Raw genomic sequence first — 25,867 nt, 5'->3', positions numbered from 1 at the left:
TATAAATGGAATATTATGTGTTGTATATGTATATATAATGTATGTGTGTATTTATGTACATGTGTGTGTATGTGTGTGTGTATGCGTGTGATATGTATGATCAAAGCCAAAAATTAATTATTTCGTAAATTAGTTCAATTTTTTATGTTTTGACTGATTTTGTTGGCTATATTGTAAAATTTTAATAAGAAAATGGATAATTTCATAATCTAGCCATGTTGTAAATTAATTATAAATATATGGCCAGGTTTGAATGAGTTTTGTGAATTAATTTTTGCTATAAATTAAATATTAAATATTAGAGATTATTTGGCTTGAAACATATAATATCTCGATTTATTGTTTAATTTATTTATTAAAAAGATTAAAAATCTTATAACACTAGATGTTATATGGTCTTTAATTGATTGATCTTATATTTATAGTAATAATAGAAAATTAACATAAACTGAATAAAGTAAACTGGATTTGTTTTGGATAATTCGGACGCAACTTCTTAAATGAAAATATAAAAACTAATATTTTTTAAGTAATAAAATATGAAAGTCTGCCTTTCTTTTAATAAAATATATATTTTGTGAAGTAAAAATACAAAACTATTAAAATAAATTATATCATTAAAAAGGATATTCACTTCTCAGTGACTTTGTTATAATATTTTGTTAAGAAATAACATTAAAAAATTAAAATTTTATTGAAAAAATTAAGGTAATTGTGTCTTATAGAGGTATTTCTACTTATAAAGAAATTATCACTACACAAGTATACACAGTGCACTTTCTATTAAGTCATTGTTCTTCTAGTATATATTGTTTTAGAAATATGTATTAAAATTATATTGTTTTATTTTGTCCGTTTACTTTGTATGTAGAATATGTAGATATAGATAACATAAGTTTTTATTCATAGAGATAAGTGATGATATATTGTACATTCTATAAATTTATATATATTATATAGTACTCTTTTGACTATTTGCGAATTAATAATCTGTGTTTGTTAGACTAATAATTTATCATAAAAGTATTTAAGAATTTTTGTCTAATCATAATAAATTTATGTTATAAATAGATAATATATTTCTTAAGAATTTTAGAACATTAACGATAGAAAAATACAATAAGAAATAAAACGGAGACACAGAATATAGATGTAGAAACTAGATTTAAGAAATAAACTAGATTTAAGAAAAAATTATTTATATTTATAATTTCCATCTGTATATTTTATGATTATGAAGAAAACAAGAAATAGGAGACAATAGAAAGTTTGAAAATTAATTTACTTCGTTACAAGATTATACAATAAATTTTATCGAATGATGTATAGTTTGGTGCATGCAAAAATAAAAAAAGCAAGAATATTGCCGTTGTACGGCAAGGAGAAGTATAACGTACCGCTGCACATGTGCTTATTTTGCCACTCTTACGTTTCGTTGCATCACTCCTGGGCTGATATCGATATGTGACCGCTAAATACTTGCAATTACAATTCATTTTATGAGACAACAGAAGCAATTCATATCGAAGCCGTAAAGAATTCTGTAGTAAAGAAAAGTTGAAAGAGAGGAAGCCGTAGAAACCGATAGAATCTACATTCGTCAGACCAAATATTTTTTTTCATGTATCGTGAAAATAGTACCGAAAATCTGTAATTAGCACGATAGCAACGATAGCAGTATTTAGATATAATAGATGTAACAATATTTTGTACATTATATATATTATACACACACACACACACACAAAATATTGATCACATATTAAACGTGAAATTACGAAATAATAATTCTTAATTAACATATTACATTGTATTATGCGCGATTGTTGAAATAAATAATAACACAAATTATGCTTTTTTCTGTTTATTGGATAAATATTCAACTTGTGAGACGATAATCAATATTCAAAGGAGGACGTTAAAAGTCAGTAAATTTTTCATTTCTCAATTCTATTGGAATAAAATCGTAGCTGAGAGTAAATCGAGTCTTTCGTAGGTGGTTGTACAAGCCACGATAATCCCGTGGAGACCGCTTTTGCTGTCAAGATACGTTAGCTTTATGAAGAAAAAGTGGTAGGTACCGTGCGTTTTCGTATTCTCTTCGACCTACTTCGAAAGCATTGTGAGTGTGAGCTTCAACGAAGAAAAATCGTTGGTTGGTAGTAAATTTCGTCGATGTTTACTTAGCGTGCCGTTCGTAGTGGGGCTTTGGTTTATATAAGCTGTACAAGTGGAAATTACGGAGTTTTCTTCGCACAGCCGCCCTGATGGAAACTATACCTAGCTTCCGCAATGTCTTTGGGATGCTGCTTTTGTTCGGTTACTTCTTGTCGCGAACCGAAACATTAAATCCTGAAAGTTTCCGTGAGTGAATAAATAATAATAGGCTGTAAATGCGAGAAATGATGTAAGTGTCGGAGAAAGAAGTACAAAGTTCTAGTAGTACGAAGTCCCAGAAACTTTTATGCATAATATAAAAACATATTATTACTGAAGATAAGATAATATAGACATTTAATAAAGATTGAAAAAGGAAGTTACAAAATTTATGTGCATACGTATGTGCATACGTAGAAAGCACTTATGAATGGCCTGAAGAATTTTTAGTGTTTACATCTTATTGCATTTTCAATCTATTTTCAACCCAGAAATTTCTCTCGGCAAAAGTATATAGAAAAGCATAGATTTTGTTACATTTATGTACAACTTCATATGTTTTATATCGCAGAAGATAAAAAGTATGTATATTGAGGTTGTTCCAGAAAGGAAACTAATTGTTTTAAACAAAGTTCTCCATTATACCTACAATAAAACTCCGCAGATGAATGTTGATGCGACTTTCGGTGTTACTTTAACTGAAGGTAAGAAATCTTTATAACTGATGGATATTGTGGACTTTCAATGATTGAGAATGTTGATAAGTAATTACAGTTAATAAGTAATTCTTTTTCTAAAAAATTTTAACTGAATTTTACGAAGCTGTATATTCGATGATATATTTTAATATCAAAATAGCTAATAAAGTGCAGTATATTATGCACATTTACCAAATGTGATTTTAACCGCATTTAGTAATTAAGTTTCATCGAAATAGCTAATTTGGCGGCGGCGCTTTTGCATAAGAATGCACGGTATTTGGAAAGCAGATTTTTCAACGCTCTCAAAGATATAGTTGCACTTTGTGATTTGACTCGAAGAAGTTTGATGAGCACGGTTGTCCCGAAAAACATAAACGAATTTTTGTGTAAGTAGATGCATAAAGTAATACGTGTGTGAAATGTATATTATACGAAATTGGCAAGTAATAATATTTTACAGTACAATCGGCTTTAAATAATCCGAATTTGTGGATAAAGCCTATAATGTGGACAAACGTTTTTTCGAGAGCAAGATTCAATTCTAGTCTTCCATTAAGTTATTTGGAGACCATTACATCGATTTGGCGTGGAACACCTCAAGAAACGGAAAGTGATCAGTGTCTGGCAAAAATCGTGCGTAATAGTTTAAACGGAAGATGTAGAATCCCTAAAATCTGCATCCAAATATTAACCAGAAATGATGATCCAATGGGATATCCCCTTACTCATAGATTGCTCATCGTTCAGGTTGCCAAAGCGGTGGGTAAAATATTAAAAAAAATATATATCTTCATTGATTATATAAAAAAAATCATTTTTCAAATTCATAAAAAACAATGAATCTTAGTTTGGTTGTCAAGAAAATAAGTTGGTGCCATTTTCTCACTTGGTACGTGTATATTGCGTCAAGATTCTTCAGCATCTCTCTAATCTTGAAATGTGGGACTTTCCAAATGTAGCATCAGATCTTGCGCTTGAGCAAAGTAAGCATATGTGCCATAATAATGCTTTACGTATGAACAATGAGATAAGAAGTTTTCTAATGAACTATTTCTCCTATCCTTTTAGTTGTTCTATGCGGTATGGAAGGTTATCACGAATTTGTCGATAAACATTACCAAGATTTGATATTAAATTGGCCGCATCAGAGTGGCTGTTTTTTCAATGAATTAAGGTAATTCTTTATATACTGCATCTATATTTTACATTATTTACGCATGTATTACGAACGCATATACGCACATTTCAGATTTTCTGAGAAACGTCAAATCAGCCGGAGGTCATCATCGATAACCGATTTTGGATGCGATAGTCACACAACTGGCCTTGGTGCTGCGAGTCTTGCCATTTTTATTCGAGAAAATATCGAAAATCCATATGGGTCCCCATCTTAAATTCTCTTTGCTCTAATACATTGCAAACGATACGAAATTTGTAAATTTATTTCAATATTACTGTCTATTGCGATTTGGCAGTGGTGAATTCATCAATGTAATTTTGCGCCAAAAGTCGTTTTGCGATAAAAGCGCTTTAATTTTAATAGTTGTCTCTATATCTAAATCTAAAAGTGTTGCAATACCTAGGTATACCTACTACCGATTTGATTGATTGAAACAAGAGGGCGCGGTGGCCAAATATAAACCGCGAACTCAATGTAGCGCATTTTATTAAAAAAAGTTTGTGCTTTTATTTAGTATTATTTATATATAAATAAGGGAAAAGGGAGAGTAAATAATGAAAAATTAAGATTTTTATTTTTATGGTACATGTGAGCGAGACTAGATATCGATTCTTATAATATGTTTATGCATGACGAGAAATTCGCTTTCGTATTATAAAGTATTTCTCATTCTTTTGGAATACGAAAACGAGTTAATTATCTGACGGCATAGTGATCATTTGACTTCATCTTAATGTTACTGGCAGTATTTTTTCTGGACAAATATTCATATTGTAAAACATATGTTATAAATTATTTTACAATATTATAAATAAGTTTATCAGTAGATTGTCAGTTCGTCCTGCACTTTTATTTATTTATAGGCAATAAATATAATAATCCCTAGCAGTATATATATATCACTTAATATTTAATTAATAATGTAGAAAGAATGTAAGAAAATTATTTCGGTTAATTAAATAATTGGTTGATTAATTTTTGATTAGTTGAACGGCTGCAGATATTGATGTACATGGAATATTTGGAACTCTGCCCGGGAGCAAAGTTATTTAAAATCGTGAGCACATTCGTGTGTGTTTGTGCGAGCGATTATATATGACAACAATAACAATATTAATAATAATAAATACCATTTATGATCTCTCTAAACGTTTCACCATCGCTAGCAATCGCTACTACAGGCAGTTTATGAAATATATCTGCGAAATAATCAATCGTGTAAGTAAAAATGTATGCTTTGATGCAGTTATAAATTGTGATATGAATATCTTCGTGAGGCTATTATAGATACTTAAAATGTGCAAGAAATAATTAAATAAATCTCTGCCTTTCTCTTTAATTGTTATCTTATTGTATACCGTATTGTATAGTAAATTGACACCATCGTGGGAAAAGTCAGTTTCAGTAAATTTAACGAAATGTATCGAGAGAAATACACGTCTGAGGCACTCTTGCGATGTATAATGTTCGGGCCAATTCAATATGTGCATAATTGTATCTATGTGTTCAATTGTGCTTTTTCATGGTCGTCGATAATTATACGGCTTTCCATAGGGGCCTATTCCTCTATTCATCTTATCGAACTTCAATTGCTGGAAATAACTGTACACCACCAGCCACATATATGTGTATATCACTGCAAAAAGTTAAAAAAAAACATTATGCATTAGTTGTACATATTCCACAAGTGACACAAGACGTTTTATAATTATCCTAAACATGTAGAAAATATTTCAGAGGTCTTAAATATATTTGGAATGAACTTTGGATGCACATCGTGTAATCTAAGATTTTTACAGACAGCGATTTTACAGATTCAGGAATTGTCTTTCGAATAGAATAAATCTGAACAAACTCTGGAGTAGATCTCTTTTGAGAAAACAGAACTAGATAATAATATTATTTAAATTCTACGATTGCATTAAAAAAAAACTGGCGATAGTATGGAGTACTTACCGACAGCTATTAGACCGAATATTAACCAAAGGACGCCGTTGAGGACTTCGTGATTTATGAAGAACATGATCGAGGTGTAAAGAACGCTCACAAAAAGAGCGACAGCTAACATAATGCCTAGGACTACCCATGGAAGCATCATAAATGTATTTTTCTGCAAAGTTAAGCCGATTATCGTCATGCTATTCACTCAACTACGACGATGTTTCACATCAAACAGTTGCAGATATATGTATATCAGTACATACTGACATACAGGGTGTTAATAAGTTCTTGTTTACTACTATTCTCATTTACTGCTATTTCTTATTAACACTGAGTATTTCGTTTAGTATTTCGCTTAATGATTCGTTTTTCCCAGTTTGACATTTCTTCCGCAGTATTTGATCGCTGCACTTATAGATGAAATTATTTTCTTACCCTCACGGCGCCAATTATGAGCAACAAAGAGATTAGGATAGTCATGCAGAGGTTGATGGCGAAGATAATTTTGACGGCCGTTTTGTCTAGGATGTCGATAATTATCGTTTTCCATTCTACATTCACTGTGAAGATCAAGATCAGGGAAATCACGGCGAGTACCTGCACGAAACACAAACAAATTATTATATATGAAATATTACTTGCATTTTATTGTATTGTATGTCAATCGATACAATGTATGTACACTGTATCATATATAATGTATTGCAATTAATCGATACAAATAAATAAATGTAGGAATGAGATGTAGAACTTACGATTCCGCATACTCCGCTGAATATAGTGCCTGTCTTCAAGGAACAGCATCTGCAACACGTTGTCAATTGCATTCTAAAACAGAAAGGAAGAGAAATATTACTTTCTCTCCTGAAATATAGTTGGATGTTTAATTAGCGAACTGGAAGTACATCTTGTAAGAAGCGTGGACGTAATAAAAATTCGGTTTAATATCGTATATTATCGTACGCAATTGCAAACAATTCTAATATCTAATTATACTTATCCTCGGAGAAAATCAGAAATTAAAGAATAGTATTAAAAATAAGAATCGATTCGTATGAAATCGTATAAACGCGTCGGTGACTGTCAGACTCCGAGGAAATTCGTTTGATTCGTCTTCCTGTCCCTATATGGAAACGCAACGCATGGTTCTCCGTCTTTCTCGCGAACTCTCTCGTTCACTTCGTAGAGCACCATCACGTCAGCATCGTGATAGGAGACTGGCCGATTAAGATCACCTTGTCGATCCACTAAGTCGGAGAATGTATTTGAACGACACTGCGAAAGTGGTGTATGTGTGTTTGAAAGATGGTCCTTGACTATCCTTACTCGCGGCAACAGAAAGGTGGAAGGTCAAGAAATGTTTCTTACAATTTTCATTCATGCTAATCATCTTTCAAAGTTCAAGGTGATGAGGCAGATGGGAGATGGGGGGAGGAGAGGAATTTGCAAATGCGTCAGTAATTCGATTGACGTGACGCACCGAATAAAAATGCAAGACGATTGAATCGTAAATATCGATAACAAGCGTATACAGGGTCAGAACGAGAAAAATGCTGGGTAAAGTTACGGCGTGTTTTATAATTTTAACAGTCGAACTGTAAGCCGGTTTAATATTAAGAAGAAGATTATTTTAGGGAAATATTTTTTTGCATGAATATCCTCATGTATATGTGTATGTATGTGTACTCGACGTGATATCGTAATCGATGCTGACTAAGGTAACTATTAGTGATCTTTGACATTCTCTTACGAGAGAGAGAGAGAGCGCGCGAGAGAGAGAGAGAGAGAGAGAGAGAGAGAGAGAGAGAGAGAGAGATATTCAGAAGCGTTCCGAAAAAGAATTTCATGCGACTTGTTTTATATAAGATATATGTGCAAGATCTCCAAAATTATTATTATAACATGTATAGAGGAACATGATATTCTCTTCTTTAGCATAGGATAGTTGCTGCAATGCTTGTAGATGCATTGCACAGAAGAGCACACTATTCTGATACGCACGATTCTATCCAGCTTGCGCGGGAAGGGATTACATCATCGCCACAAGAGATCATTGTGAAGCTCGTTTAATCTTTTTTAACAGAATGAACGCTTCAAAGGTGAGTATTATAGTCCATTTTCACACACACATACACACACACAGCGCTCTCTGGAAATAAATACTACAAGTTGTGTGAACTTTTTAAAACTGGTGTTTGCTTTTTTCTGATAAAAAGAAATCGTGTATGGAGTACACGATGTCTACGCGTTACAGATAAATCATTAAATAATATTATCACAAATGAAGTATAATTTTATGTACATATAGATAAATGATTAACTAATAATCGGGTAAATATCGGTATTTGTATTAACAGAGATAAAATACTAATCGGTATTTATGTCTTTGCTATTCTCATGCATATATCTAAATTTGTAAAAACTTCATACATTTCATTTTATTCAAAGATGGTAATGTTAAAAAAAACCGCTAATAACATTAACCTTACTCGTATTTGCAAAGAAAATGCGATAAGATATGTGAATAATAAATAATACCAAATATTACTCGCAGCATGTAACTTACGCACTCGTAGATATTTAATGCAATTAACATAATAAGAAACGATTTTTGCGAAAAGTAGCGTCGTGCGATCGATGTGTACAATACGCGGGTTGCACACGGAATTAACGTTAAATTTAGCCGATGAGTAAGCGACTCGCGAAAAACGCTGGTTAAAAATATACAATACTACTCGATAGGAATGGGGGAAGGCCGTCAAATGGGGCAAGATCGGTTCTCTTGACCCAGATATGTCGATTGATCGTGAACGTAAAGAAAGGGACGACGCCCTGCAGAGATATTTCATGTGCGGCTCGATATTCAGTTAGTGTAAGAAATAGGGTGTGACCTAAGAAAAGTAGAAACGAAGGAAATCAAGATATTCTTCGGATCATCAGAGTTAACTCATCCTAAAGATTTTCGTACCAAACAATAGTCTCATCTGTTCTGCACGACCAATTTAATTCTTCGAGCTTTTCAGCCAATGCTTACAATCCACGTGCCAAGTTGTACGTACTTTAGTGTCCACTTTGTTGTCCAACTTGTTAAATCTCGGACCGTAATTTAATTTTATCGACATAAGTTAAAATTATAATGCAGAAGTTTTATACATTTGAGAATAAGATGCCATTTAGTTTCTTAAATTTAAATGTGACATGAGCTCGAAGTTATACAGGTGAAGATAGCAATCAATAATTTATCTCGCAGACATTAAAGTAGACAAGAGCTAAAAGAAACATGCAGAAACAATAAATAGAGTGGCAAGTGCGAAAATATATACGATAGAGTCGGAAAAAATAAGGATCGTTCGAAATTCGAAATAAAGATCGTCGTCGAAAAGTTTAAATAATTAATCAATCTTCTTTTAGATGACTTTCTACAATTAGCTTAGATAGATAAGCTGTTTAGATATATTGTAACGGTTTCTTCAACAATTACAACAGTTTTATCTCGATCATCTACTTAAGTAGCCAGAAAATCTTTCAGCTGTCAAATCTTTCGTCAGAATCTATTATTACATGAACTGCATGTATTTTCATTAAAATTTCATTTTTGATGTGATAATTGAAAGTTGCTAATAATAATTAGCTACCGCGGTACTTACACAAAACCAGAAAATAAAATCAACTGACTGGTAAAAATTGACATAAAAAATTTGCCAACACAAACGAGAACGGTCACACATGTGATATGAATGTTACGAGCCTGAGCGCGCGAAATTTATATGACGTCAATGGTCAGCTTTAATCCATGGAACTGTAACGTGACCATGACATTTTTGTATACAAATTTTATTTGACACTTAATGGCAAAGGTATACAAATTTAGAAACCAAATTTTATGGACATTTTGGGAATTAAATAAATGTGAAAAATAATCACTTCCCACGACATTCTTGTTAAGAAAAAAATCATCTCCTGACTATCCCGGGAATCCTCCATGACATGAAAATAACGCGACAGAGTCTTGTATACGCACACACGCACGTGCGCGCACGCGTGTATAATGTTTATTATTAAAAATGATATAAATAACGCACAGTCATACATGCCTGCATTATCTATGAACCGGGCTATTGCGATGATTGCAATTTATTACACCGCACTGTAAAACGCGATGAAGTAACGACCGATTACATCATTGTTTGGATCACCTTGTGTACCGAGTTACCGTTTCCACTCTGCTGCCTTCGTCACCGGCAACGACTTAGCCTTCACTTTTAATGAATTATCCAACAGGAGAGTTCGAATTTTCTGTATCGCGCCGAGCTGACCGTATCGAGAGCACTTTTCCGTCTCTCGCGACTTCTCGCGCCGCGGAACAAGCCGCCGCGTTAAAGTGTCACCGCGCGCGCGCGCGCGCGCGAATCGCGGCTTCTATACTCACTTCTTTCGGCAGTGCGACTCTTTTTCTCTTCTGCCGAGATCTCGCTAGCGCAGGTGCCAGACGTGCAACTGGGCTGGGACGTTATTAGAAAACTAGACGCGGATGCAGGCCGAGCGGAATAAGAGGAGACGCGAGAGAGAGAACCGCACGCACGGATCCAGCGCGCGAGTATCGCTCGCGTTCCGCTCGCAATAGGAGATGACCAGAAACTGTGCCAAGAACAGTACGCGACCGCGCCAAACCTCGATGGTATACACCTACATCTACTCCTACACCTACACCGGTGTCTGACCAACACCAGGAAGGCCAGCCGTGCGTAGTATTGCCGTGTGTGCGCTACCGCGACTTGTGCGAATGGCATATATCGCGCGCAAAATGCGACGCGGGAGATGCGAGGAGACGCGCGGAACGCGGAACGCGCGAGAGAAGAGAGCGAGCCTTTCAAAGTGAGCGCGCGTGCGCGCGTCCGCGCCGGGCATCTCGTATGAAAATCCTCCGGGATCTTCTCGTGTAGATTCTTGATAAGCGCAGCAAGGAGAAAGATAACCCACGTCCGACGACTTCGCGTTTGACCTGCATCCATTGCGCGTCGCATCTCTCTCTGGGAAAGACGTATTTTGCGTTGCGATCGCGCGACCTTCCTCGTGCTCCTCGCGTTCTAACATTCTCTCTCGCCGTCGGTGATACGGTCTTTGACTCTAAACGGCGGAACCGCGAGCAGCAAGAGCCTTTATTCCGCTAATTACACCGTGTAATTAGTTTCTTGGTAATTTCTGACAGAATTCCTTTATCTGTTTTTAACAAGCTATATACAGCCAATGAAATTTTGCCCTCTTTTAAGACGGACTTTGGACGATCTTGAATAATATAACATTGGACTGGCCATGTGTCTTTTTCAGTTTGGGGACTGGACTCTTGATGGTTGTCTCAACAGTGTACGAATAAGTTTTAAACGGAAAAGAAAAAGTCGTCATAAAAGTGGTCCCTGTTTTCATCTGTCATATTTACTAGACTGTATTTATCTTGTTATTTTATTAAAATGTTATACGTATATGGTGTTACGTGTTTGTATGTTACGCCGTAGTAGAGTAATTTCTGGAATGGATTCATGAAAAAGAAACACTGAAATAACTGCAATAATGAGAGAGAAAAAGAGAGAGAGAGAGAGAGAGAGAGAGAGAGAAAGGCTGACATATGTTTGTTCGTTTTAACACGGTATGCGTCCTTGAGATAATATCGCGATGAACCGACTGACATTGCCGCTGTATTTGCGCATATACGTAGATAATGAAAGTTTCACTTTGCTGATGACAATTCTACATTTCTCCAAAGTGAAAGCGATTACCGCGTTGATGCACCGATGTTGACAAACTTCTATATACATAGAAATAAACAAAATGAGATATCTCGAGACTTTATCCATCTATCGATAGCGGACAATCGTCCGTGGTTGTTCTGTTTACTTAACCTCAGGTTAAGTGAACTGTATTCATAATGAGATCTTTTGAAAGTTTAACTGAAAAAATTCAAAGTTGAAGGATTCATGCGTTGAGAATGATAAATTAAAGATGAAAAAGTAAGGATGAAAAATAAGCTCAAGGATGAATCGGTTTCGAAACTTTGGTTACATGACGTTCGGATTTGTCAGAAAAACGTCCCTTCAGTTGCAGATATTATTAATAAATGCCATAGGTCTGTTAAATTTAGTAAGTATCTTGATATATTGTTGATTATTTACAATATCCCGTGGAGAATTTAAATGCAAAAATCATTATTAAATATATGGAATTTTATAACAATTTTTAAATTATAATGTTGTAATAAAGGTTATTTCAATAAACGTACTTCGATCGTACGACGGAGATAAAAAATATAGATACCTTTTTATATTTGTATCCGATTATTCCACTTATATATATTATAAAAAAGTATTATAAAAAATTGTGTGTATATATCAGTAAGTAGTATATAGATGCATGCTTATGAAGACTACATTACTTTCAAAATTATTTTATTTTCATGCAAAAATTTATGTTTTCATTGAAATATTTATATTAATTTGGACAGTGTAAACATTTGTCTTATTTAAATTAAGTATGTCATTTTATCTTAACAAGGCTAGTAACATCTTCAATTGGGGTTGGCTCAAAGGAGATCTACAGTTACAGAAAATCTGGGAATTATCAATTTTAGAATCTGACGATTCAGCTGACGATTCAGATGTGAAAGATATTGAGCGGATTAAGATCGGTTTGTATTCTCTGCCTTTATTCCTGTTGAAAATGTAAAATGTAATTTTTATTTTATTGTGCCGAGAATATATTCTCGAGAAACTTATACAATGTTGAATATTTTCAGTTTTATCGTACATCGTCGTAGCTCGATTTGTCATCAATAGTGTATCCTTCGTTGCGCACATTGCTAATATCTACACGATATTAACTCGAGGCCGACAGAACCTGCTTATATTTTGGCTGGCGCTCAGTTTTGTCAAAGATGTCCTTCTGGAAATTACCGTTGTTATCATTACTTTCATATTATGGCGTAATGGGAGCATTGCGACATCGCTTCTTGTTGAGTTTGTAATAAAAAAAGCAATACGGCTAGGTAAGTAAGAGTAAGCAAAATTAATTTAAAAAAGAAAGCAGGGAGATATTTTATGTGCTATTATATGTATTTATATATTATAACAACTTTTGTATTACAAAAAATTGCAAAGGCGATACGATTATTACGAAGAAATGTTTGAATCTTTTTTTCGGTTTGAAATAACTTTTATCGGAATTTTGCATATCTTGGAGAGAGCATTTATGTGTCAATGTAATAAGCAAAATTAGAATGAAATTTATTATTTATTATTTTATTATCAAGTTATTTTAACTTGGTTATCTGTGGAAAAAGTTAAGATATTATAAGATGATATATGTCAATCACAAAAAATTCTCTCTGCTTACGCAAATAAATAATAAATTTTGTAAAAGTGTTAGTTATTCTAGCTGTCTCAATTTGGAAGTGGTGCATGACCCTTAATTGGTATCTGCAACTACGAAAAGTGGCAAAAATTCGTAGATTTTTCGAGTCGATCGCACGGAGGAGCAATGCAAGCATTATCGATACCGTCCGAAGGGTTGGACATTCTCTAGATGATGCGAATCTTGTCGTTGCGATCGTTCGACGAGGTAAATACACGAGTCTGCTGAGTTTGGACGAGCTTTTCGAAGAATCGTCCAATAGAGTGAGGTTCAACAGAGTGTACTCTGACTTGCGGGCTTCCAAATCTTTGACGACCTCGATCACCAGCAATAGTTATGATACACGCAGTACGAACGATTACGATTCGATCTCTAATGACTTGAGCGTGGCTGAAAAATCAATGAAGATACTCGATATAACTGCAGAAGATGTAATGGACGCACGTGCCAGGATACAAGAGCGCTCCTATTGGGAAGAGCAACATGTAATCGCGAAACATTCTAATCCAGTAGGAAAAATGATAACGTATTTTCCTCTAGAGGAAGATGAAAAAGAAACGAACGATGCTTTCAGAAACAGAGAGACCGTAGTAGACAATAAAGAGGACAATAAAGAAGACATTAATAAAGAAGAAACTGCAGATAGCACTTTGGAAAAGGAAAATACTATAAGATATCCTCTGATGGAGAAAGAAAAGGAAGAGGAAGAAAGTAATAGCGAAATTATTCTACAGGATAGGAAAAAAGATGTGTTGACAGAAAAAGAGTGGGAAGAAGTCGTGAATTTTTTACTGTTGCAAAATGAAGACATCAGAAACGATAAAATAAGTGATCACGTAAAATCAACGAAGTCACGCGATTTTCATCCCGCCCCGAAGGAGAAGAAAGAAGGAGAGCAGGAAACTGCGAGAAGTGTTCAATGTTCTTCGAGCGGGTATAAAAGGACCACGAACGGTGAACCATGTTCTTCTTTTGTTAAGGACACGGAAGCGAGGTTTCCTTCTGTTTCTGCAAGCAAAAAATACAAGTGGGTCAGCGAGACTGATCAGAAGAGGCATCCTTATCGAGTCGAGACAAAGCCAGCCTCGACCATTATAAACGCGAATAGAAAAGAGCACCGCAGAAGCTCGGAGATTACTTCATTACTTACGTGCCATTGCGCTTCGGGTACGAATATTAATGCACAAAAGAACAAGAGAAAGTACTCGCAATCGACTGACACCAAGGATAAAAACGTCAATCGCGACATCGTCGAGGAGAAATTAAAGTGTTTTACCTCGAACGTTGTTGCGCAAAAAGACAAACCCAACGGGAATAGGTTTGCGTTGAAACACTTGGAGCGTCGCTTAAAAAAACGAGCGCAAACGTGTGAAGAATGCTCAGAGAAGCAACCGGCCAGTTGGAACAGCATGTCCCTGGCGCAAACTGCACGTCCTTCGGGATATGAGAAGAGATTCGTCGCGACTAATAATAAGACGTCCGCTCGCCAGGAAAATTGCAAAAGCGTCCAGACTGAAGCCTCTAACGAGTTAAAGGATTCTCTGAGCAGGCGATATAGATTGAAGCACGTCCAACAGACGCAACACACACAATTGTCCGATTTGCATCTAGCGAATGGTTTCGACTTCAAGAGGAGAAACACGAAATTGAGGAAACACGAAGTGATAGAGGCGCAAACTTTAGAAGCTTACGATTTTATCTTACTGGAGGAGGAGAAACTGATAAAGACGAGAAACAGACACAACTTGCCTTCGAGCCGGAAACTCTTGCACGAGGAACGCGAGGCGATAGAATTGAGGGCTTTGAAGGCTTACAACGAGCAAACTTTGTTGGAGGACAAGAAAAAGCTGGAAGCGAGGAAGCAGCACGATTCATCACTGAATTATAAGCGATCGTTGAAAGTACCTGAAATCCCAAAGATGAAAGATCCGGAAGAAACTCACGACGATGTGGCTTCGGTCGAAAACAGAGATAGAATAGAAATAATAACGGGAAGCGATTTATCCACAAATTGTCAGCAGTCGATTGAAAAACCGAGAACTTTAGTAGCTCATAGAAAGCTTATTTCTTCGGATGATAATTTGACTGCCGGAAAGGAATATAATTTATTGTCTCATGCAACATCGTCAACGTGTGAGGAAGATCTCCGAGTTCCAATGAGACCCCTCAATCATCTTTTACAAGCTGATAAGATCGTTGATCATCTTTCAAAAGCCGAAACGATGAGTCACTTATCCGAAACACGCGATAATTTAAACAGTGATTTCGACTTGAACAACCATAATGCGAGACATGCAGGTGTATCATTGAACCTCAGGGAAATCACGAGAAACATCGAATGGACCTCTCATCCTCGAGGAATCGTACTGATTAATAAAAGTTTGCAAGGTGCATTTCCTTTTTCGGAGAACGGAAGGTCTCGCGAAAGTCAACAGCGTGATATCGTTGACAACGACACCGCTAGCGCATTGCACAATGCTTTCTTCTTCAAGCTCGAGATCAAAACGAGGATCTTCCGGCGCGCTCAAACGAGACTCGAGGAATCTTCTTTCAATTTTGAGACCTCCCGGCGCGGGGATTTCAGTGCGGAGTTCGTTTGTCGGGTGAACAACGAGATGAACGTGCAAGATCGAGACTCGTTGTTCGACTTGAATTTCGAATGGGTAACGGAAGGTCGGAGTAACCAGAGTCGTCCACTGTTTCTCAGTGCAAATAGTAATCACATCGCCGAAGACGAAAACGGTCGTGACTTATGCATAATATTTATCGGTCGGGAAGAGTTCCCCAATGAATCGGAAACCGCGATCGTAGGGGATTCGACCGAAACTCAAGGAAACGCGCATTTGAGCATTGAAAATGTTCAAGCGACGAATATCTTAGTGTTCGATACGAATTGTCGTCGGACAGATAATGCGACTAACGATAATTTACCACTCCAATTCGTAATTGGTGTACTGAGGAACCTTGGTATCGAGATGTCGGAAGAAAGTGTACAAGATGTTTCAATTGGACAAATTCAAGACCACAGAGACGTGAGTAACGTAACCATGATTAGTGATTTTCCACTATACGCTTTCAATACGAACAATATAAATCACGATGAAGAAAATAATAATACATGTGATAAAATCTCATTAAATCAAAGTACCCGTGGCAATGACATGGTTAATAATGAAGATAAACAAATTTTATATTTGACCAATAATAATTGTTCGGGTAATCTAGATGTTATCTCATCTGTTAAGCCATTAGAGAACGATAATTATGATTCAGAGGATGAGAAATATTTAAGCGCAACCGATATTTATTTGGAAAATAAAGTATCCGATAATAATTTGTCTCTCATAAATGTTGATAATAATGATGTAACGTCACGATCATCAAGTTCCGATCATAATGATAATGATGATGATAATTGTCAATTAGGCATGTTGAATAATAAAACTGAGGAAAATTCGTTTAATCTAATTTTTGAAAACTCTACGGAAATATCTTCTTCCAAGACATTGTCACTTACCAAGTTTTATAATTGTCAAAAATCGATATTAAAATCAAGTGACGAAGAGCTTCAAAAATTGACACAGCTATCAGACAGGCAAACAACATCAGAAAATAAAGGGGAAAGAACAATTTTAAATTCAGAGATCAGAAGTAACAACGATACAATTTTACAATCCCAAAATGTTGAAACTTTACGATTAACAACCACGACGCAAAATGGCATAAGAAGCGAAGATGAAGATAGAAATATTTATAGGAAGACGAATGAATTTTTGACGGGTCAATTTCCTGGAATATGTTCGAGCGATGAAAGCGATTTCAGTTTCTTATACGAGAAGAATAGTGACAGGTCAGAACTGACATTGAATGAAGGTAGTTTGATAGAAGAGTTTTCGAATGATATTATACCACCGATAACATTTTCGGACACTTCTGTCCATAATTCTCCGTACACTTTTAATAATGGAAATTAATATGTGCTCATCTTATAATTTAGTACAAATAACAATACATTTGTCATGCATGTTGTAACTAATTATTTTGCATTGCTACAGGAAATTCTTAAATAATAAATATATTTTACGACATATATAACTACTAATTAGAACATAAATATTTACAAATATTATGATAATGTTTTTTTATAATTCGAAACGAATAGATTTTGACAGGTCAATTTGTTTATGATTCAAGTGAAATTCAGATGAAAATTTATCATAATTGCTTTATTCTGCTCTGTACAAGTTTTTGTTTTATCTTAATACGGTATTAATTTATTGCTGCAGTTAGATATGACATATCTATCTAATGTTATCTAAAAGCAATACTACATTTGCAGTGCATATCCGCTGAATTCACTAAAAAAAGTTATTTCTCATATAATAAATTATTCGAAATAATAGACATGCTACGCAGAAATTCATTAGTTTTCTCTGATATTATGATTTTATATTTTTAATATACAATGTAAAAGTTTTATATACGTTTCATTTATATATATAAATATATATACAAATATATATGTACAAAAAATATATATTTATATTCAAAATTTCACATAAGATAATCTAGTCATTGGTAATTCCGGAACTGTACCATTTAAGTCGTAATATTTAGTCAACAAATGTGCAACGTATTCAATTTCATACGAAGACACACTCATATTGGGCCATTTAGTTCATCAAATTGTATGATTGGTGATCATTTCAGAAATATATTATAATAAATATTCACATGATATCTTAAAAGAAGAAAACAATGGAGATATTTTTCTTCTGAGAGTTATATGTTACACATATAATTAAAATGGTATTTCACTCGGTGAAATTGTTAATTTGTTAATTGTCGCTTAGTAGAATGACTGAACAGAGCTTGAGTTTTACTGCAGAGAGCACACTTCGATCGAAGTGTTTTCTGATTTTTCCTTGCACGATCGTATGTGATCTCAATTTCAGTTGCATCAATTTACAGTTTCTTTTAGCAGATATCATCAAAGCCCGGATCCGAGTCAGGAACTACGTAATTAGGATCACAGACGCTATCCCTGACAGCGTCTTTAACATTCGCTTTAAATACTCTGTAATTTATGCTGCCACTGTTTAAAGTTCCATATAGATACATCGGTAAGCGATTCGACAGCAGCCAGACACTTTGATCGTGCTCGTGGTCTACTCTAATGTCATTCGGGAACACTAAAGATACATTGCTAGTTCCGATCACTCCAAGATTTTGTGGTATGTATTCTTTTCTGGTGTCCCAACACCACACGGAGTCTCTGGTGACCATGTTGAAGAACATAACGCCCGTCTTATCGATGGCAGATCCTGAAGCATGGCCGTAGTCCTTCGCTCTGGGCCGCCCAACGGGCATGAATTTCTCCGTGTTTCGATCAGCGGTTCTTTTGTCCCAGAAAATCGACGTGGACACAGCAAACTCACGAAAGCTGGACATTGGGTGAAAGAACAATGTTCTGTCGTTGTGAACATCTACAGGACTGAGAGCTATTCCAAATATCCCGTCGGTCCATTGGAATTTTATACCATGCAGTTCGTATCTGGCAGCCAGTGGGTCGGGGTAGAAAAAGTGATGCTCAACTCTGTAAGCAAAGTCCTTGAAGAAATCATAGACGACGAGACCATATCGCCAAACGTCAGATAAGTATGCTATCGCAGAGCCACAGTCGTTATCTCTGATATCCACCGCGATGTTAATGTATAAGGAGTCCTGTTTGATTTGCTCATCCGGTAAGGTGTATTTCCTGATGAGGGTGTCGGTGCGAAGGTCGAAGATATATATCGCGGGAGGGCAGACTTGTTTAGATTTTACGGCGAGGTTCGTCTTGCCAGAATCGAGAACCCATAGACGATCGCACTCGTCTACCTGGACGCGAAAGATAGACGTCAGTCCGTCACAGCTTTCTGAAATTGATGGAAGAAGATTCGACGAGCATGTTTAGAAAAATAGATAATATATAAAATGATATATAATAATGATAGTAAAATATGTAATACAATGATATAAATATGATATTAATATAACGATAGATAATAGAAAATAAAAGGCTGCGAATATAAGGAAAAGCTGATATAAAGACAACCTGATTGATGCCAGTGCCAGTTGGGATATGGTTTCAATTTCGGGCTCTTCGTCTTCGAATATCTCGGCACAGTGGATAAAGTCGCCGGTATACCAGCTTTCCATTTCGGAAGGGTGATGAAGACCTTGTCCTTCCAAACATCCAAGCCCAGAGGTAAATTATTTTCAGCTATATACTCGCCCTTGAATATAGCGTCGTCTCGTTCGTCGATATTGTTAAATTCAAAATCGATCGTGGACCACGCGTATACCTGTTCAGATAAAAAGTATTTTATAAAATATAAAAATATAAAAATATACGTATTTTGTTGCAGTTTAATTTGATTTAATTTTTATCAGCGAAAACGCTACGTACTAGTTCCATAGCTGGTCCAACATAGTCGTCCGTGATATGTCCCGGTTCGAAACTGTCACCAAAATCGTGAAAATCTAATTGGTTCACTAAGTGAGGATCCACGTGAAATGTATCAATAGCTCTTCCAGTAGGTCTTGAAAAATCGCTTCTTCCCAGGTTAGATGTCGCAACATGATGCTGCAATAGCGGCGTCAATCCGTAAGGAGCGCTTGCAGGGAGCGCTGCTAATTTTGACGAGTTAATGTGTTCATCGTAGGCCGAGATCGAGCCTTTGTAATTGACCGTCTGTCAACGAGAAAATTTTATGAGATGTAACATCATTATTAAAGTCGAGTAATTTAATCCGACTGATATCTCTTTCAGAGGGAGATTACCAAAATCGTAATATCTATTGTCAGAAAATATCTCAGGTTCAAAAGGGTAAAAAGAGTTGTGAAATGTGTATATCCTCTATATTGAATTAATCACAAGGTTTGCTTCGGCAGAAGGTCTATTCAAACCTTTGACTGGTCCGATATAATCAATATTATTTGTCTCAATGCAACATTGTACTTATGGACTTGTATTGCTTCTTACGCGTGTCGAAGAAAATTGCGGAGTGGAAACTGACGGCTGAGTTAACGGCAACGCGGGTGCTTGAAGCTCTCTAGATAATATACTGGGGCCTGTGTGAGCAGCGAATTGTGGTGCGCTCATAAGCGACATTGACAACAGCCATGGTATCATACTTGCCATACCTGTGAAAAGAAAACTTTAGATTACATTTTCTCTGCGGTGAAATTCGCCTTTTTATTAATATCCTTCGCGCCAAATGATCGTTTACACTTAGCCACACAATTACATTTTGATGGGAGTGAAATGATAGAAATTAGACAACGAGAAACGAAAAGAGACGCATCAACACTCTCGATGCGATTAGAAATTCAGCGCAATTTCCGCAACGTCATATAAACGATGAAAACATTATTTTCTTCATTGAAGTAAGTAGGTCCGTTCGCGACAAAATACTTGGCGATACTCGATGAAAGTACCACGTACCAATTAAATGTCATCTACGTCTGCTACGACATGTGTGACAATAATGACAATATAATAAGCATAGTAGTGAGGGAGAAAGGGAGAAAAGCCGACGTGCAGTAATAATTCATTAATATGAATATTGGGACGAAGGCGATTTTACGTGTATATCTTTTGTTACTTACTTTAAGCAGTGATTACGAAGTTGTTCTTTGGTATATGCTTATTTGAAATATTGAGACTCTAGAGTAGCAATATGCAATCGATCGTGCTATTGTCTTCGCTCTACCGTTAACGTTAGTGATATGTTAGACGCGAGGACGAGTACTCAAGATGGCACCATGGATGTTACTCGACTACTATATTCACTATCCGGGTCGTAAGTATGTCTAGATCCTACGAAAGGAGAGAATGGCGAATCCCTTCTACCGAAGATGATTTTCCCTCTCGTCCGTATAACGACTCCAAGTTCTAGTCACGGTATAGGTCATTGGCGGATGAGTTCATGGGAATTCGCTCATCTCCTCGTGAAATCGTGCAACTCTTTTCTTTGCGTGTGACTTGCATTAAAAATGAATTTCTCACTATTTACTATCAGCTGCAACAATTTCTCTTTGACTATACACTCCATCTCCGATTTATCGTTTTGTTTTCCGAAATTTTCATGTTCAGTTTTCTTTTTAATCATCTAATTTGCAACGTATATTATAAAAAAGAGAAAAATATATCGGACTTTTTTATTCTGTTTCCTTGCAAACATCTAAAAATTACTTTTCTTTCATCTTGTTCCATTTGCGTTCACAGCGTGTTCCAAACATACATATACAATATTTTTTTAGTACTTAATTTAATACTTGTTTGTTCTAACTAAAATCCTCGCAAAAAAAGTAATGCATTAAATTTTAATTCCTCTAAAAGAAATATCTCTCAGAAATATTTAAATATGTATGAAAAATGCTCAACTGTGTTCCAGAAAACTTTTATCTTTTATCTCGATATTACGCTACCGTGAAAACTACTTTTAGATTTTTCGAACTTTGAAGCAACTGTTGGAATTTTTGTAATACTCTGTAATTACGCTCGCTATCTTTATGTTACTCTTTACTCGCTACGCTGAACTGTACTATGCTTCAAAACATTTCTTGTAGATGCAAAGCAAATGTTAATGAAAGTTCTGACCATATACACTGCTCTGTATGTTGCACAATGTAACATTCCAGCTTTTCTAACCCTTCATAAAAATGAAAACTCCATGATTACGAGAGCATTTTCAAGGAAGGCTGCCCACTTAAAGGCTCCAGCAAACACTATAATTGTACTTTTACGAGGCGACACCAGGTGTTTCTTTTTGCCGCCGTGCTGTGGGTGAAACTCGTTTGAATTTTATAGCGTTGCAGCAATGCGAATTCTGCATTTTGTATAATTTAATTGCCTCTACATTTATGTGTAACGCTACGTTGCGCTATATTGCGCAGAGAGTTTTAACAGTTTACCTGCATTGCATTATCTTGAATTTATTATCTCAACGTCAGTAAATTAACAATAATTTTTCCGTACTTCGATTTTTTCTGATTCCGATTAATTCTGATAGAGAAATATTTTCAACGTTAATTTATTTTTTAATAAAGCGTAACAAAGGAAAAACTTTTTTTTGGAATAAATGAATAATAACGGATATATCATGACTTTTAACAAGTATGTTATGGATACGGATTTAGAATGCGTTTCGTAACGTAAACTCAATACTAATCTTAACATCAATAGTTAATTATTATATAATTAATTTTTGTTTTAGTCCCCGTGACCTAAATATAAATGTCACGTTATAAGGCAAACACGATAAGAGCAGCGTGACTTTTTCACTAAGCTGATTGTAAATTCTGCACAGGTGTTACTGAACTTACGATCTCTGTGCGGCAAGTTGTTCGGCCGAAACTTGTCGCGCAGGTCATGATGGTATTTAAAATTAGGATTCTCCTTGATGTGTGTGCTGCCGAAAGCATAACTAGGAGGAACGTAAATATAATTGTTTTGCCTCGGCGTCCATTGCTGTCGGAATGATAACCATCCGGTTCTTTGTACGCCGATGCCTCTCTTCTTTCTCGTCATAGCGTATCTGAAAGTTGAGCACAAGATAATGCAGCAGGCCGATTGTGTGTGAAAATGGTAATGAAGTTGTGAGGAAAGTGGCGATAGTCGACGTAACGTAACGTAACGTTTATTCACTGGCTAATCGCATTACGGTCACAGACGGATTACAAGCGTCGTCTTTGGAACACTGCACAAACATAGAAAAAGTGAGTAATTAATATCGTTACGTTACGTTAGTTACACTTAATTTCGCGACTTACGCAGAGACATGTGCGAAATACATTTTTTTGTGTTTTGGTGGGCTTCTATGTAATTGCAATTATAATGTTTTGGGAATATATATAGAAACTATAGTAAAAATTAAGAAGCTTAATATTTATTTGTTCTCTTCACATATTAAATTTAATATTTAACATTAATTAAATTTAATAAGTTAAAAATATTTTAGGTCTGTATCAATATCTTGAATCTGTTTCTTTAGAAACGACACGAAACACGTAGATATGGCGTAAGCTTCCAATTTCCATAGCTTCAATTTGCGGGAGCGATGAAGTGTCAGCGTATGTTTTTTTTGTTCAGTGAAATCTCGTGGTAATTGCGTCAATGTCTATATAATCGTCGTGCTCACGTACACGCGGAATGTTATTCGAGGAAAAACGCGTTCTATCGACAGAACCATAATTTAATCTTACGTGTGCGACGTGATAAAAAAGAAAGAAAGCAAAAAATTGATACGAAGCAACTGTATGTGAATTGTAAATTGAAATTGTAAAGTAAACTTTTAGTTGTTTCATTGACTGTCTTACAGATTATATAAATTTGTATTTTATTATAGTAACAACAAAAATTAAGCAATTAAATTAATAACAGATTGTATTTGTGACGAAATTTAATAGAAATCAATACAATGAATCAGAAGGACACACATTATTTCCCATTATCGGAGAATTTCTCTAAAAATATTAATTACAGTTGAAAGATAATTTTACATTTGTATTTATCTCAGATCCCTTATTTGATTTCTTATTCGTTATGTACAGTAACATAAATATTCTATGTTTTACAATTTTCTTTTTATAAAAAAAGAGTTGTTTGTCACAGAATTTTTAATTATTACATTGCTTACAAAGTATGACGCAACTTTTAGTGCCATTCAATCGATTTTGGCAACGTATAATTTGCGATAATACTCGAAATGCAGTTCGACTTGTAAAAAGAAAATATTTCAAAAATTATAATTATTTATTATCATCTTATTTCTTGGTATATGCAGCATACATACGTATATATATATATATATATATATATATATATATACACATGCACATTTATATTATTTCAAAATGTTCTCAAATATAAGTTGTCAGCATATAAATAGACAGAGAACTTAGCGATTGCAAGTGCTAGGTAAGAGTTCGATAAGAAATCTACTATGCAATTACGACTGTCAGTTCCACCCATGTCTCTTTTTCTCTCAGTAACACAATGTTTCGGTAATAATAATGCAATTTAAACTCTCAGCTGTGCGCGTACGCGGGCGTTCTTTCTTTCACCGGAATGCAACAGCAAGCGAATTCACGCTACCTGAAATGGCACGGCATTTCCGTTCCGACAACTCATTCGGCAAGCGAAGCGAGACGTTCTTCCGACTTTAACATAAACGCCACTTTCCATCGGAGATTAAGAATACTTTCCGCTTTCGCACTTACACTACTTCCCAGTCAGAAATAATTCGTTGAAAAGTTTCGACTTCGAAAATCGAGTATCGAAATTCGGATTGATTCAACCTCACGAAACGCGTATAAATGTAGACGTATCTTCGACTGCAATTTTCAGTACCGTTGCAACTTGTTAATTATTACTGCTCAATTAGAATTAATTACTCAAGGAATACCAACGTGCATATAAGGTAAAATTATTCTCGTGTCTCGTGACCGCTGTGACCGAAGATTGCCACACGTATACACACTCCGAACAAATTTCTCCTGCGACTACGTCGAACACGTCGCAAGTAACAGCATTTATGCACGAGTATCAAGGCACCATGGACATCACCGTGGATCTCCGCAAATGATGCACCAACCCGTAATTAACCCATAATTAACAATTATTTTCATATCAATGATCGTTTTTATTTTAACACCCTCACTATTCACGATCAACAATTGACGAGTCAAAATTAAGAATGCAAATTATCGTTGCATCTTCGCGTTTCCTGCTCCACACAGACCACACAGTATCAAACTCTCGTTACTGGCGACGCAGGACTGGAGCAATGTGGGACACTTGGCTAGAGAAACTAGGTGTTGATTCGGCACTCTTGCAACGAGCACTGTGTCCGCTAAAGTTTCGCGATATTCGCGCCCTTTACCACACCCTCTCCATTTAAATCGTCCGCATGCGCCGTGACTTGTTATGTTTCCTTATATATATATTACTGTCTATTATTAACGAGTGCTGAAAATTGATTATCTATACGATCTACGTGCAATATCTACGATCAATGTGTAATAATCAATGTGTATAATCTATAACGTCTTAATGATTATATAACTAGAAAACGGTATTTTGTGCTGATGTTATCGCACGTTAGCTGTGCATGGTTCTTAATAAGCTGCAGCTTTGGCAAGATTTTCTTTTACAATCTTTTATTGCGTGTTGAACAATTGTGTGAGAAAATGTATGTTCTACGCACAATTTTTTATCGGGGAAAAGATGTTGCATATAATTTGTGTATAGAATTCATCTTGTGAGAGCAGTTTTTTAATATTATATATATATACATTATATATTATATATAACAACATATTTTATATTCTTGGAAAGATTTCAACTGTTACTAACTCTTACATTGGTTAGGTTGTTTCTAATATCTATGTGTTAAATATTTTTCTACATGTAGGTAAGAATTAAATGTTTATTTTACAT

At 35.4% G+C, this 25,867-nt stretch overlaps 3 protein-coding genes across 7 annotated transcripts; 1 reads left to right on the top strand and 2 right to left on the bottom strand.

Annotated features, from left to right (window-relative positions):
- The first annotated feature begins 2,002 nt into the window (after positions 1–2,002).
- Positions 2,003–4,923, top strand: LOC105186400 (uncharacterized). The gene is made up of 7 exons (XM_019842883.2): positions 2,003–2,364; positions 2,763–2,861; positions 3,095–3,244; positions 3,319–3,617; positions 3,706–3,841; positions 3,927–4,032; positions 4,108–4,923. Exons 1-7 carry the CDS (start codon positions 2,268–2,270, stop codon positions 4,250–4,252), a joined length of 1,032 nt encoding a protein of 343 aa, XP_019698442.1. The 5' UTR covers positions 2,003–2,267; the 3' UTR covers positions 4,253–4,923.
- Positions 4,924–5,114: 191 nt separating this feature from the next.
- LOC105186373 (uncharacterized) lies at positions 5,115–10,696 on the bottom strand. 4 transcript variants are annotated; one of them, XM_011146510.3, is made up of 5 exons: positions 10,409–10,696; positions 6,735–6,807; positions 6,415–6,576; positions 5,995–6,148; positions 5,115–5,674 (listed from the first exon to the last, which is right to left on the bottom strand). In XM_011146510.3, the coding sequence occupies exons 2-5, from the start codon at positions 6,804–6,806 to the stop codon at positions 5,559–5,561; spliced, it is 504 nt and encodes a 167-aa protein (XP_011144812.1). In that variant the 5' UTR covers position 6,807; positions 10,409–10,696; the 3' UTR covers positions 5,115–5,558. The 4 variants fall into 4 exon arrangements, with proteins under 4 accessions (XP_011144812.1, XP_011144813.1, XP_011144814.1 ...); XM_011146511.3 differs by lacking the exon at positions 10,409–10,696 and adding an exon at positions 10,074–10,339 and having other exon boundaries at positions 5,503–5,674; XM_011146512.3 differs by lacking the exon at positions 10,409–10,696 and adding an exon at positions 10,176–10,339 and having other exon boundaries at positions 5,503–5,674.
- Positions 10,697–17,965: 7,269 nt separating this feature from the next.
- Positions 17,966–25,258, bottom strand: Y-h (yellow-h). 2 transcript variants are annotated; one of them, XM_011146515.3, is made up of 6 exons: positions 24,649–25,258; positions 22,753–22,964; positions 20,408–20,568; positions 19,832–20,116; positions 19,478–19,727; positions 17,966–19,298 (listed from the first exon to the last, which is right to left on the bottom strand). In XM_011146515.3, exons 2-6 carry the CDS (start codon positions 22,955–22,957, stop codon positions 18,358–18,360), a joined length of 1,842 nt encoding a protein of 613 aa, XP_011144817.2. In that variant the 5' UTR covers positions 22,958–22,964; positions 24,649–25,258; the 3' UTR covers positions 17,966–18,357. The 2 variants fall into 2 exon arrangements, with proteins under 2 accessions (XP_011144817.2, XP_025158638.1); XM_025302853.1 differs by lacking the exons at positions 22,753–22,964; positions 24,649–25,258 and adding an exon at positions 21,034–21,168.
- Positions 25,259–25,867: the final 609 nt, after the last annotated feature.

This window comes from Harpegnathos saltator, unplaced genomic scaffold, assembly GCF_003227715.2.
Source record: "Harpegnathos saltator strain DR-91 unplaced genomic scaffold, Hsal_v8.6 scaffold515, whole genome shotgun sequence".
Classification (NCBI taxonomy): Eukaryota; Metazoa; Arthropoda; class Insecta; order Hymenoptera; family Formicidae; genus Harpegnathos; species Harpegnathos saltator.
The sequence above is the reverse complement of the archived record's forward strand: the minus strand, read 5'-3'. Positions and strand labels throughout refer to the sequence as shown.

Excerpts from the sequence above, each read along its gene's own strand:
- Y-h (XM_011146515.3), bottom strand. The coding sequence starts at position 22,957 with ATGACGAGAAAGAAGAGAGGCATCGGCGTACAAAGAACCGGATGGTTA. Across the intron at positions 20,117-20,407 it reads CGCAATTTTCTTCGACACGC|ACGGTCAATTACAAAGGCTC; the intron begins GTAAGAAGCAAT and ends TCTCGTTGACAG. Across the intron at positions 19,728-19,831 it reads TTGGACCAGCTATGGAACTA|GTATACGCGTGGTCCACGAT; the intron begins GTACGTAGCGTT and ends TTATCTGAACAG.
- LOC105186400 (XM_019842883.2), top strand. The coding sequence starts at position 2,268 with ATGGAAACTATACCTAGCTTCCGCAATGTCTTTGGGATGCTGCTTTTG. Across the intron at positions 2,365-2,762 it reads ATTAAATCCTGAAAGTTTCC|AAAGGAAACTAATTGTTTTA; the intron begins GTGAGTGAATAA and ends AGGTTGTTCCAG. Across the intron at positions 3,245-3,318 it reads AAACATAAACGAATTTTTGT|TACAATCGGCTTTAAATAAT; the intron begins GTAAGTAGATGC and ends AATATTTTACAG.
- LOC105186373 (XM_011146510.3), bottom strand. The coding sequence starts at position 6,806 with ATGCAATTGACAACGTGTTGCAGATGCTGTTCCTTGAAGACAGGCACT. Across the intron at positions 6,577-6,734 it reads TCAGCGGAGTATGCGGAATC|GTACTCGCCGTGATTTCCCT; the intron begins GTAAGTTCTACA and ends TGTTTCGTGCAG. Across the intron at positions 5,675-5,994 it reads ATTCGGTCTAATAGCTGTCG|TGATATACACATATATGTGG; the intron begins GTAAGTACTCCA and ends AACTTTTTGCAG.